At 35.0% G+C, this 13,454-nt stretch overlaps 1 protein-coding gene across 1 annotated transcript in view; it reads left to right on the forward strand.

Moving 5' to 3' along the window:
- LOC145259821 (uncharacterized) overlaps positions 1 to 13,454 on the forward strand; it is a 52,497-nt gene that overhangs the window by 13,713 nt on the left and 25,330 nt on the right. Inside the window, exon 2 of the mRNA XM_080117622.1 lies at positions 4,506 to 4,536. Coding sequence (XP_079973748.1) covers positions 4,506 to 4,536 — 31 coding nt within the window. The remainder of the gene's footprint in view (positions 1 to 4,505; positions 4,537 to 13,454) is intronic.

Genomic DNA, 13,454 nt, shown 5'->3' on the forward strand with positions numbered 1-13,454 from the left:
TATATATATATATATATATATATATATATATATATATAGGGTTGCCCACTTCAAATAGCCGAGAAAATGTAGTAGAGAGGATGAACATTTTTTTTAATATATAAACTACCTGTATTGTTATAAAAGATGCTGGAAGTGCTGCCCGTTGGCATCTATGCATTTCTGGGCACTTTTAACAACGTTTGCAGATACTGCCTATAGATCTCCTCTGGTGATTTTCCTGATAGCGTAGGTAATGTTCTCCTTTAGTTGATCTAGATTGTGAGGATTACTTGCATAAACATTTTGTTTTAAAGTCCCTCAAAGATAAAAATCACATGAGATGATAAGTCCGGGGAACGTGGTGGCCATAATCTATTGCTTAGTGTTCTCTTTTCCATAAACATATCATGAACTCGTGTCAGTGATCTGTGAGATGTGCAGCATGTAGCGCCACTTTGTTGGAAAAAGAATTGCATTTTTTCTAGTGGTGTCAGTTGGTAGCAAAGAAAAAAATCTGGGTCCTTTTAAGTGAGCTACCCTATATATATGATGATTGCAACGTCTTGTCAAACGAGTGCCACTCACTTAGACACTTAAAGTCCATGAGCCCAAAAATGACTTCCATCGCCACAGGACCATTTTTATAGACAAGTGCCCGAGGGAGTATCTATACACAGATGATGTAACAGAGTCTTAGCTTTGTACGACAGCTAAGTCTCTCTCTCTGTTCAAAATGTTGAGGTCCAGCAACAAGCAAGAGCAAGATAGCCATCAACAAGTTAAACTGCAGACCAGCTTAATGCGGGTACTGTTCTCCCGCTTTATGGTTTTTTAAATCAGAGATTTGCTTCTGCTAGAAAGGTTGTCTTCACCACGGCTTACGGGAGCCCTCTCCACCCCAGGACACACATACATACACACAAACGCACACGGTGCTAGTTGGCCGTTAACCCCGAAAAAGGGTTCATTTGCCCTTTGAAATGTCTTGTTTTTAATCGTTCAGGGAGACTAGCAGCCCTCCTCACCAAACAAGTTTGGTGGGGGAACCAGTTTAGTCGCCGGTGATCCGACTATGCGGCAGGTAGTACTGGGTTACATCGTACCAGTAGTATATGACATGACATATATATATATATATATATATATATATAAAGTGATGTTGTGTGGTTCCAACGAGATAAAAATATGTATATTAAAAAACATGTCGACATCAATACGTTTTTAAGACTTTCGTTATTTTTTAATATTTTTAAGTATTTTTATAACGCGTGTCAAGCCTTGTTCAGCTCTCCTTAGATATTTTTATATACAGTTTTTTAGTTAAAAGTTAGTGGAATGTTTTGGAAAAGGCGTTTTATCTTTGCCAGAAACGATGGTGTTTTTCAGAGAAAATGTTTACACCCTTTACTTAATATTAAAAAATGAAAAAAGTCTGTTGATCGCTACACCTTTTTAATAATAATGTATATATATATATATATATATATATATATATATATATATATATATATATATATACTCAAAATACAATTGTGTTATGTTAGACGAAATCTTAACATCTTACTCTATAATATTTTTTAACATTGCTTTCGTATAAGCTGTATCGCCTGAAGAGGCTTCTAGTTTATAGTTATTATCTGACCGGAACATGCTCATGGCTTGTAGCAACTTATTACTGCTTATCTAAAAACAAATAAAACGTATATCTTGCACTATTTCAGTATTGAGCACTCTTGCATTACTCATTAAACCTTCATTGGTAACTTTACCTCTGAAAGAAAAATATCAACCTTATATATATATATATATATATATATATATATATATATATATACGCAGTTCAGCCAGGCGTAGCCCAGGTGATTTGAGGTGTGTGTTGAGCCCCCCCCCCCCCAAAAAAAAAACGTGGTAGCAGGAAGGCAGGCTCGAACCCGTACCGCGAAGGAGGAAAAGAACGGGAAACAAACCTGACGTCTTTGCTGTTACGACCACCGCCAAACCGGAACTGACATAGGTTTAAATTAAGGCTTGACAATCGAAAAGAGGGGATGACTTTTGAAAATATCGACGAAAAAACGACCCCTCTCTGTTTAAAAGTGGCTAGTTGAGGGTGAAGAAATGAATGATTTTAGCCAATTTTACTGTATTTGTCGTCTGAAACGATACTGAACTTATGAAAATCCGTCGCCTCTGTCGAAAGTTTAAGGCAGACATACAAACATACATACATACATACATTTATATATTGGTAGCTCAAATTTTCGACCCAAACCGATTAAAAACTTGCCGTATCTCTGAATACCGCAGAGGTCAATTTTTTTTTTAAACTTTGACCCCTATTATCATCCCTTAAGGTTTATTGTTTTGGGCTCAAATCAAGTTATTAAGTTAGATCCATGTCCAAGGAACCTATATCTAAAACTTCAAGTGTTTAGACACAAAATCAGCGGAGGAGTTTCGTAGAGTTCTCAACGGTCAAATCGGTGAATTTTGACCCCTTAACAGCGAAATTTCTGGCCGAAAACGGATTATAAAGATCTTCCCAAATCTCAGTACCCTGCATATCAAATTTCGAGTCTGTTGACAGAGTTATTGCCTAGGAAAATGTACACAAACACACACCCGGACACACACACAGTCACGTTCACTTTTATACATAAACTAGCATAGGTGCCTGGCGTTGCCCGGGTGTTTGGATGTGTATGTTGAGCAAAAAAAAAATGTGTTAGTAGAAAGGCAGGCTCGAACTCGTACCGCGAAAGAGGAAAAGAACGGGAAAAAACGTGACGTTTTTGCTGTTACGCCCACCGCCAAACCAGAACTGACGTAGGTTTAAATTAAGGATAGACAATCGAAAGGAGAGGATGACGTTTAAAAATATCGGCGAAAAAGGCGACCTATTCCCTGTAGAAAAGTGTCCCGTTTAAGGTGAAAATATTCATGTTTTTAGTCAATTTTTCGATATTTATCGTCTGAAGGGTCGAACTTCAAAACGATACTGATCTTGTAAAAATCCGTCGTCTCTATCGAAAGTTTTAGGCAGACATGCAAACATACATACATACATACATACATACATACATACATTTATATATTGGTAACTAAAAATTTTCGACCTAAACCGATTAAAAAGCTAGCCCTATCTCTGAATACTCTTTATGTCAAATTTCAAATGTTTAGACCAGAAATTGTCTAAGTAATTTGGTAGAGACCGCAGGGGTCAATTTATTTTAATTTTGATCCCTATTATGACCTTTAACATTTATTGATTTGGGATCAAATCAAGTTATTAAGTTCGATCCGTGTACAAGGAACCTATATCTAAAAATTTTTAGAAATCGTTTGACTTTGACCCCTTAATAGCAAAATTTCTGACCGAAAACTGATTACAAAGATTTTCCCAAATCTCAGTACCCTTTATATCAAATTTCGAGTCTGTAGACTGAAAATTGACAGAGTTATTGCGTAGGAAAATGTACATACACAGACTCACACACGGACACACACACAGACACTTTCACTTTTATAGATATACTAGCATGGGTGTCCGGCGTTGCCCGGGTGTTTGGAGGTGTATGCTGAGCAAAAAAAAACAAAAAACAAAAACAAAAAGAAAACGGTCAATTTTTTAAACTTTGACCCCATATTATGACCCCTTAACATTTATTGTTTTGGGCTCAAATCAAGTTATTAAGTTAGATCCATGTCCAAGGAACGTATATCTAAAATTTCAAGTGTTTAGACCCAAAATTGTCGGTGGAGTTTGATAGAGTTCTCAACGGTCAAATCGTTAAACTTTGACCCTTTAACAGCCAAATTTCTGACCGAAAACATAGATCTTCCGAAATCTCAGTATCCTATATATCAAATTTCGAGTCTGTAGACTAAAAATTGACAGAGTTATTGCGTAGGAAAATGTACACTGACACACACACACAGACACGTTTACTTCTATAGATATATAGACTAGCATTTCAGTCCGGCGTTGCCCGGGTGTTTGGAAGTGTATGTTGAGCAAAAAAAAAAAATAAATAAAAAAATAGCGGTCAAATTTTTTAACTTTGACTCCTATTCTTGGGCTCAAATTAGTTATTAAGTTATAGCCATGTTCAAGGAACCTATATCTAAAAATTCAAGTGTTTAGACTCACAATTGTCGGAGACACAGGCATGTTCACTTTTATATATATATATATATATATATATATATATATATATATATATAACGCGGAATATTCAGTGTAGCTTAATCGCCATATATATTTTATAAATTACTAACTAGGTCTACCTACGTATTGAGCACTTTTGAAGTAAATACTTAAAGTTTACGCATAAATCTATACTTTCGTATATTAATTTTATGTGAATAAATTAAGTAGTTGTATATATATGTGTGTGTGTGTGTGTGTGTGTGTGTGTGTGTGTGTGTGTGTGTGTGTGTTTGCATGTAGCATGTTACGAATGATTTTTGTATTAAATTTTGAAAATTATTAGTTTGAAATGATTTTTCTTTTCTTTCTGCAGATCTGCACTGTTTATTGTTTCTCGACAAAAAGTAAGTTCATATATTTTTAATACTTTCACTTTAATAATATAATGTGTTATTCTAATGGTCAATTATGAAGCCGTAAAAAAAATCCAAAATCCTTTTTTCATAGACAACTATATTTGATTCATCAGTTTATGTTTTACTTGTCCACCAAGTTTTAATCATAAATGACCAACAATCTTTGTTTTATCGCCATTGATGATCTTCTCCGAAAATGCACCTTCGCATTGCAAACACACCTGATATAACTCCGCGTAAAAATATGCATACTTAAAGTTTGGTGAGTGTGAACCTTATTCAGGATCTCAGTTACTACTGATGAAACGATTGTTAAAGTGTCCCTGCATATCATTGAACTGCAAAAATAAAGATGATAACTTGATGGTCAAAGAGTTGTGAGTGCACAATCTTTTCTGCGACCACACCATATTTGTTACAAACAAAGTTTTTTCTATGAGAAAGAGAGGGATAGGCCGGAAGAGAGAGAGAGAGAGAGAGAGAGAGAGAGAGAGAGCAAGAATCGGGGAGAGATAAAAAAGAGAGAGAAAGAAAGATAAAAAGAGATAAAGAGGATGACACAAACAGAAAAGAGTGATAGAGAGAAACAGAGGGGATTTAAAAGAGAGAGAAAGTGAGAAAGAGAGACAGAGATAGACACACAGAGAAAGGGGAACAGTAAGCTAGAAAGACAGAAAGATAAAGAGGCGGAAGAGAAATAATAAATATGGAAACCATATATATTTTCAAGACTCTATAATAATAAAAGGAAAAATGTAATATAGTTAACGTGTGCTTTCTCTTCAACACCCCATTTCTCTCCTCTTAACTATCAATTTTATTTTCCCAATAAAAGTTTAAGAACTGCAAAGGCGGGAATAGTACCTGTTATACCGGCCTTCCTTGCTGACCTGGCGATTGGCCCGAAATGCACTTCCACTCAACAACATACAATGCAGTTCCGGGTTTTTGAAGTCGCCTGATTGTCCCCGTTGTGGGACAACGGCCGTAGAAACTACTGATAACGCTTTCTTCGATTGCCGCGAATTCCGCCAGTACTGGTCGTATGTCAGCGAAGTGACGGCTCGCATCGATCCTGAGCATCCTCGCCCAATTACCGTATCCAATGTTGTGGACAACGTGAGGCCGCCGTGGGACCGGGAAAGACAAATGGTCTACGTTACGATCCTGGCCGTGGCGAGAATGGTGATTTGGCCGTCGCGTCTGCAAGGTTGCCGGGGGGGGGGGTGTCTTTTTCTGATCAAGATTTGATCGCTTTCTTTAAACACCAACTACGGGTGAAGATCAGATGTTATAGAAGAAGTCTGCATCGCGCGGCATTTGACAGAAGATGGATACATGTGGCAAGTCTGTGTGTACGAAGAGGACTCAAATTTGAATACGTGTTCCCCGCCTAGGTGTGGAATGCGCAGTTCCGTAAAGTAAAAATAAACAAGTAGCCTCTCAGCTAGCTGAGTGTGTGTTCCATCCCTCCCCGATTAGGAAGCCTCCAAGATCCCCATCCCCTCTTACTTGCAATTCTTGTTTTAACCCCTTCCTCTAAATTTTACCCATCTTGGAGAGAAAGAAATACAAACTAACCCCCATCCCTTACCCACAAAATGTTCTTTTCTCCATTCACCCCCATCTAGAGGGCATCCCCACCTAGAGACTGACCCGCAGAAGCGAGGTTCCTTTTACAAACCTAGTGGAACGGGCAGTCTATCAACTAGACCGGGTTGGGAGGGTCCTACTAATCACCTTTTGTTTTTTCTTCCCCCGCCCTCGACACAAATGAATTATTGTACCATTTTATTGTTATCTTTTTTGTTTATACACGTCAATAAAAAATGTTTTAAAAACTGGGAGTTAAGTAGGACGTCCTCCAATATGAATGGGTCAATGCAGTATTATGGTGAAAGAAGATACTAGCTGGGAGAAACTTTCGATTTTGTTTAGTTCTGGAGTGACAAGGATGACCAACGACCCCCACAATCCCCCCTTTTGAGATGGCCATGTGCCTAAGTTTTTTGTTCATCGTTGATTTTGACTGTATTTTTAACATGAATAAAAGATTTAATATCTAAAAGTGTAGTATCTGTTCTTCAGATGCTGCATTTCAATTTCTTGTTCTCTGTCAGTGGAGGAGAAATCCTTCACGACTGAGACGATTTTTATTTTTGTTCCTTTTCTCCACGTAAAAAAACGACCCTGGTGTCTAACTCTGTCCCGTGGGGAGACATTATAAATAGGAACAGTACCATTAAAACTTTTGCTCCAGAATTTACTATTTTACACTCATCATCATTCTCAATGCACTTTTGCGATGAACGATGGCTGTGCATGGGCGTATGGAGTGCGCTTTATCATAGTAGGGTCGTTGCAAATGTAAAGCCTCCTACTTTTTAAACACAAAAAGATTAAGAGCGACGAAGATGGGAGTGATACCATCAAAACGAGAGACCTTTTGTGCTCCAGGATTTATTTTTCTACAAAGTCACCGCCATTTTCAAAACGTTTTTGCCAGAAATTCAATGACGCATCTCTGCTTCTGACACAGGTCCATCATAGAGGTGTCTTACATTCATGAAAATGGTTTTTCGTAGAGTCTCACACCGTCAATATCTGCAACAGAGAAATTAAATTTTCAGGCCATGAATGGATAAGTTCAGTCATCATAACATTGCAATTTGCAATTCCTTCCGATTCATTCGGCGGAATAAAAAATAGGAGGCATTATTTTTGGAACGCCACTTTATATATCAAAGATTAATAAATTAAAGTACTTAGCCCATTAAGCCTCTCATTTTTTTTCTTTTGTAAATACAGTATTTTCTTTATTTTGATAATGTAAAAAAATGTTTATCACAATCTAAGACAGATAATGAATGGTTTCATTTTATGACTAAACTTTTAGAGATATTTTTTAGCGAAATTAAACTCAAATATTGACTTGATATTTAACAGACAATCGCAAATCTTTTCGCGGGATAAGAAACACACACACACACACACACACACACACACACACACACACACACATATATAGTATAATATAAAGCTGAACGTCTGTGTGTATGTGTGTGGTCACGAATAGGCTCCTATATAGTTTACTATTGTAAAAAACTGATTACATATAATGATAGAAGATGTATCGAGACACAGGAATGGGTGTGTTTGATCTGGCTGAACGGTGGTTCATTAAAATTGTGGGGTCTTGCGTTCGCGCCTGGTCCACAAAGTATGGAAATAAAAAATTAAAAAATCAAAAAAAAAGTTTACAAGGGTTTTTTATATAGATGTACATAAGAATACTTTGATAAGTATGTTTTTACTTAAATAGGGATGGTATAATAAAAGTGTGGGGTCTGCGTTGAATGCAAATAGGCACACACTTTAATAAAGACTTTTCATATCTATCTGCGTAAGTATACTTTGATAATTATGTTTCTGTTTGAAGAAATATGGTATAATAAAATTATGGGGTGCTCGTTCGCACCTGACCTCCATAGAATGGAAAAATGTCACAAAGTTTAACAAGGTTTTTTAATATAGATCCACAGAATATTGTGATAAGTGTTTCAGTGTGAACAGGAATGGTATAATAAATTATGGCGTTTATCTATTTTATTTTTACTTTCATCATATTTTGCTTTGGTTTTGATACCCTTAAATTCGAATCTATCTCTTTACAACCCTTCCTTTTCATAACCTATCATGCTTTCATAAATCAGAGTCCATTTTCTGTAGGCTGTTTTTGAATCCTCCAGCCAACGCCGGGTACTTTTGCTAGTATATATATATATATATATATATATATATATATATATATATATATATATATATTGATTAATGCAGATTTCGTATTTATTATATTATATTGAACTCAATAAGTAATGATTTTAAAAATTAAAAAAAAAAAGATGATACGTGCGCCACCACCGAGAATCGAAATCAAAACGTTTAACTTCCGATTTATTTTTGCCTCTGCAATTAATGAATACATGTTTGCTACAAGACATGAACCAATAGCTATTATGATATGCATACATGTTCATAATGCTGGTGTTCAACCGTCAACTGGCAAATTTCAGTTTCTTTTTAAATTTTCACATTTTTTTTACCGACTTTCTCAGGCTAAAACACAAATATAAAGTTTCGCATGGGTTCGAATACCCTATATATGAAGTTACATGTTTGTAGACCAATATGTCTAGGAGGAGTTTGGTAGGCAAAATTTTTTAAACAAAAATATATACGCATACGTAAATATATATCGGAAGAGTTTTGTGTTTACTATAACATTTTTACTCAAATATTACGCAAGTATAAATCATGTAGAATATCTGCATGAATATAATTACACGTAATAGTTAACTAAAGATGATCATCCCATAAGAAAACCGAAAAACCTAAAGGGGAATTAATTAAAATGAATGTTTAAAAGAATATGAAAATTAGCTAGATTTTTTGCAGATGAATGCAATTCCACGACCTATGTATAATAAAGTTGTATTTTCTTTTTAAATAAATAGAAAGAAGGGTTTTTAATATGAATACCAACACACACGCACACACACACACACACACACAAAAAAAGATTTATGGGAGTATAAATAAACATATAGTAATCATTGTTTTTATCATGTAGCTACCGCTTATTGAGGCCCACTGTCTACTCAAGGATAAGAGTTAATGTGTCCTGTAATGGTCGGTGATGTTGAAAATTGGATAAGTTCATTTGTTTTAGAGGACAGCTCGTCAAGAACGTACTTACGTTGGACCTGAAAAAATGTTATAGTCAATTGAGAAACAACACTGTGATATTGTGTTTCAGAGACAAACAGTTCTGGACAAAATCTCTGATCATGGAATTTTCGTTTAGTTTTCGGCACAGATAGAGAGTAAGGTAAATTACTAATAATGGTTGTAGCTAATCGGATGTTTTCATCGAATGCCTTACAGTAGGGGACCATAGAGTGAAGCTTAGTTGTCTTCAAGTCCAATGTAAACAAATTCCTAATGAACCGCCCCCTTACGTAAACACTTCATTAAATCTCCACACTAACGTACTGTACTTGCAATGACCCTTATCCCTGAGTGGCTTCCGGGCCTTGATAAGTGGTGACCACCGTGTAAAAAAAAAAAAAAAAAAAAACTAAATAGATTGTTTTGTGTCAAATCCGGTATTTGATATCTCTATCTCTGTCTATGTCTGCTATTATATAAAGGTAAATGTGTGTGTGAGTTCCTTCCCCATAGCTGAGCCTATCATTCACAAATTTCACGCAAAGCTAATTTATATGCCTGGCAGTGTTCTTAGATATGTTTTCTACAGAAAGTTATCCGATCAGGATCAAAAATCGAAAAAATCCGATCTTTAAAATAGCTTTTCTCTCTTACAGATAAAAAAAAAAAAATTACACGGAATATTTTACGTTACACCGGCTAAGGGAGAAAATAAAATCTTAACAAATCATTTATTCTTAAAAAAAAAAAAGAAGATTTCCTTAATCTGGAGATATATCTTAGTGGCAGAGTATTTGACTACAGATCAAATGATTCCCTGTTTAATCCCACGTGTACCTCCCTATTTTATTTTTTTAATTTACAATAAAAATCGCCGCAAATCATTTCTTTGTTTAAAACTAAACACATATCAGATGTGAATTTTCCTGGGAATTCATCGTCAAGCTCAAATATCAGCTGACGTGATATTGTAAACAAACAAAGACGGAATTTGATGAACGACATTATCATTATTATTATTTTTTTTTTTTTTTTTTTTGCGAATTAGTCTGCCAGGCAAATTATTCCTTGTAATATATAATAATCAATAGAGGATTGATTCTATAATAATACATGCGCAATCCGCATAAACTAAAATATGATGTTTAATCGTATTGTACGGCCAGGGAACGCCGGGCTGCCAGCTAAGCGTTGATATGCCGTAAAGCAAAACAAACAAAACAGACAACTTAAGATGGGGCGTTGCTGCTTCATCTGGGGAGGTACTGCTCCGGGCACTTTTTCTTGTTTTTACAATTTACAAAAATCTAGATATCTTGTGTTATCTCCAGTTTCTTTCCCAGAGAAGAGACGTTGCTCCACGCTATCGTTGTTTCCGTGGAAATGTATCGACTGAGCTTCAATTGCTGGTACCTCCTGTTAATATCTGTATAGGAAGAAGTCAACTTGACCACAACTCCAAATAGAGTTTGTTTTTTCACCCACCGATGTCTAATATAAAACCGAATTTCCATGAACAGAGTTTATTTCCAATAACTTCCCATTCGTAGAAGATATTGCGACAGGGCTGCTTCCCCGAAAGCTACAGCATGGCCCTCTTTAAACCCAATATCAACAAATACTTGACATAAAATATTCTCATAAGTAACCAAGCTTTATTAATACCATTCGTTATCTTCATTCCTCTCATAGTATTCTCCATCATTCAACTAATAGTCTATCCATCTCATATTATCCTCAAGTGGCCTTTGTCCTGGATAAAGAATGATTTATTAGTAAAAAAAATTCAAGAAGATTTATGATACGAATTGAGATAATTGTTGTAAATTAGTTTATTTACCTTCTTCTTGGAAGGTGAGACACAAGGTCATGGGTCGGTTTGATGAAAGTGTTTTTATGGAACATACTGGATTCGAACTTGGAACCTCAAGATTATCAGTCTGTATCGTTAACCACTTAGCCACCGTCACTCTAATCGCTGATAATTATGATGAGGATGAAACAATTGTCATGGCGACAAAAATAGTTTTTGTTTCCATTTTTTGAGTTATGGTATTCATTCTTGTTCACAATGTTCCGACCGTTGTACTTTTCGGCCTTCTTGATGTATATAGTCAAAATGAAAACAAGGAATCGGATCAAAGAGATGGAAACGTGATTATTGATTTAATTCTTTTTTTTTTTTTTTTCGGCTTGAAGTTTCCAATGAAAGACAGTTCTGCTGAATCGGCATTTTTCATCAGATTCCACAGTATATACATAAATAAATAAAAACTCCCAGAGGGAAATTGAAACACCTCGACTGGAAATTGAACAAAATAAACGAAGCATTAAATTGCTTTTTTTTACATTTTCAATGAATAACTAATTAAAAGAAGCAAAGATTATTTAAATATTTTATAAGGTTCAAAATAAATCATTGCAATATTCTTACACTGTAAGCATCGTTAGAGAAATAGCAATAAAGTAACGCTTTCTCAGGGTGAATATAAAACCTGGGTGGTTGAAACTCATGGAACAAAAGAGAAATATACGTAAGAGATAACAACAAAACCACGGTTCGATTATCGGCAAGATAGTCAAAGATTTATCCCTGACTGGTTGACACTCCAACTGTGCCAGATAAGCATATATATATATATATATATATATATATATATATATATATATATATATATATATATATATAGTAATTTATAAAATATATATGGCGATTAAGCTACACTGAATATTCTGCGTTTCATCCACTTATAGGATTTGTCAGGCTTATGCGCGATTTCTGTGGTTGCTTCTTGTTTTTATATATGTTGAGGATTTCTGGTTAGCCAATCAGCTTTCTAGTATCCACCGCGCCCCTTCCTATCAGCCAATGGGCGTGCATTTTATCGAACAAAGGATCTGTTTTAGAGTTAGGTTAGTGGTTTACGGTAGATCTTTTCCTTCTCTTTTTTTAAGTAAATACTTAAAGTTTACGCACAAATCTATACCTTCGTATATTGAATTTATGTGAGTAAATGAAGTAGTTATATATATATATATATATATATATATATATATATATATATATATATATGGGAGGTCAAATAAGAAGTAAGATAAAACAAAGCTATTGAATGATACCACCTTCTCTTTTCCTTTCCTTTCCTTTTCTTTTTCCCTCTTCCTTCTTTCCCATTCCATCTCCCCCTACCACCTTCCTTCCTTTCTATCTCCTCTCCACACCTCTAATCCCCTTCCCTCCCTTCAACCGTTCACTGGAAGCCCAAACAACATTCAACAGACCCGGACAAATTCCTTAATCTCTTCTCAGATATAAGCATGTTATATTAAAATATAAACTTAAGAAAAAAAAAAAAAAAAGGAAAGAGGGGAGAGGGAAGGAGGGAGGAAATAAAAAGGGAATTTTATGACACATTGACCCTGGATGGTCTCAGACAGAAACAGGAGCCTCTCGCCTGTTAAAGATACCATCAGTATAGCTCTAGGTTTTATAACTCTAACCCCTAACACCAACATGAAAATTAATAAAGTCACTGATAAATAAGTAAATAAACAAATACTAAAATGAATAAACTAACAAATTCACACCCAATTCAATCCTGTTCTCCGTGAATCTTCACACTCAGAAAAAAAAAAAACCTTCTTTTGCTGAGAATTAATTTTCGCTCTTCATTTTGAATTCCGTTTTCGGAAATAAGGGTTGTTGCCTGATGAGGTCTCTAATTGGTAAATACTGGTAGAACGAAACATGCTCATGACTGTGTAGCAACAAACTACTGCTTATGTAAAGACAAATATATATATATATATATATATATATATATATATATATATATATATATATATATATATATATATATATATTAAGGACTATCCACTTATCAAGTGTTTCATTTCAGATTAAATATGATTTTAACTTTTTTCAAAGTGTTTTTAACAGGTTTTATTAACTGTTTGCTCTTATATATATATATATATATATATATATATATATATATATATATATATATATATATAGTGCGTGTGGCGGTGTCTGTGTATGTGTGTGTTGTGTGTGTGTGTTGCATGTACGTGTAGATGGATGTAGATTGAAAGGCACCGGTCAGTACTTAGTTGACCATAGCTAATGTTCTTAATTTACAGACTCCAAGACAAAAAAACTAAATTCTCATGTACCT

The sequence above is a fragment of the Euprymna scolopes genome, chromosome 35, assembly GCF_053919585.1.
Source record: "Euprymna scolopes isolate OS-2025 chromosome 35, ASM5391958v1, whole genome shotgun sequence".
NCBI classification, from domain to species: Eukaryota; Metazoa; Mollusca; class Cephalopoda; order Sepiida; family Sepiolidae; genus Euprymna; species Euprymna scolopes.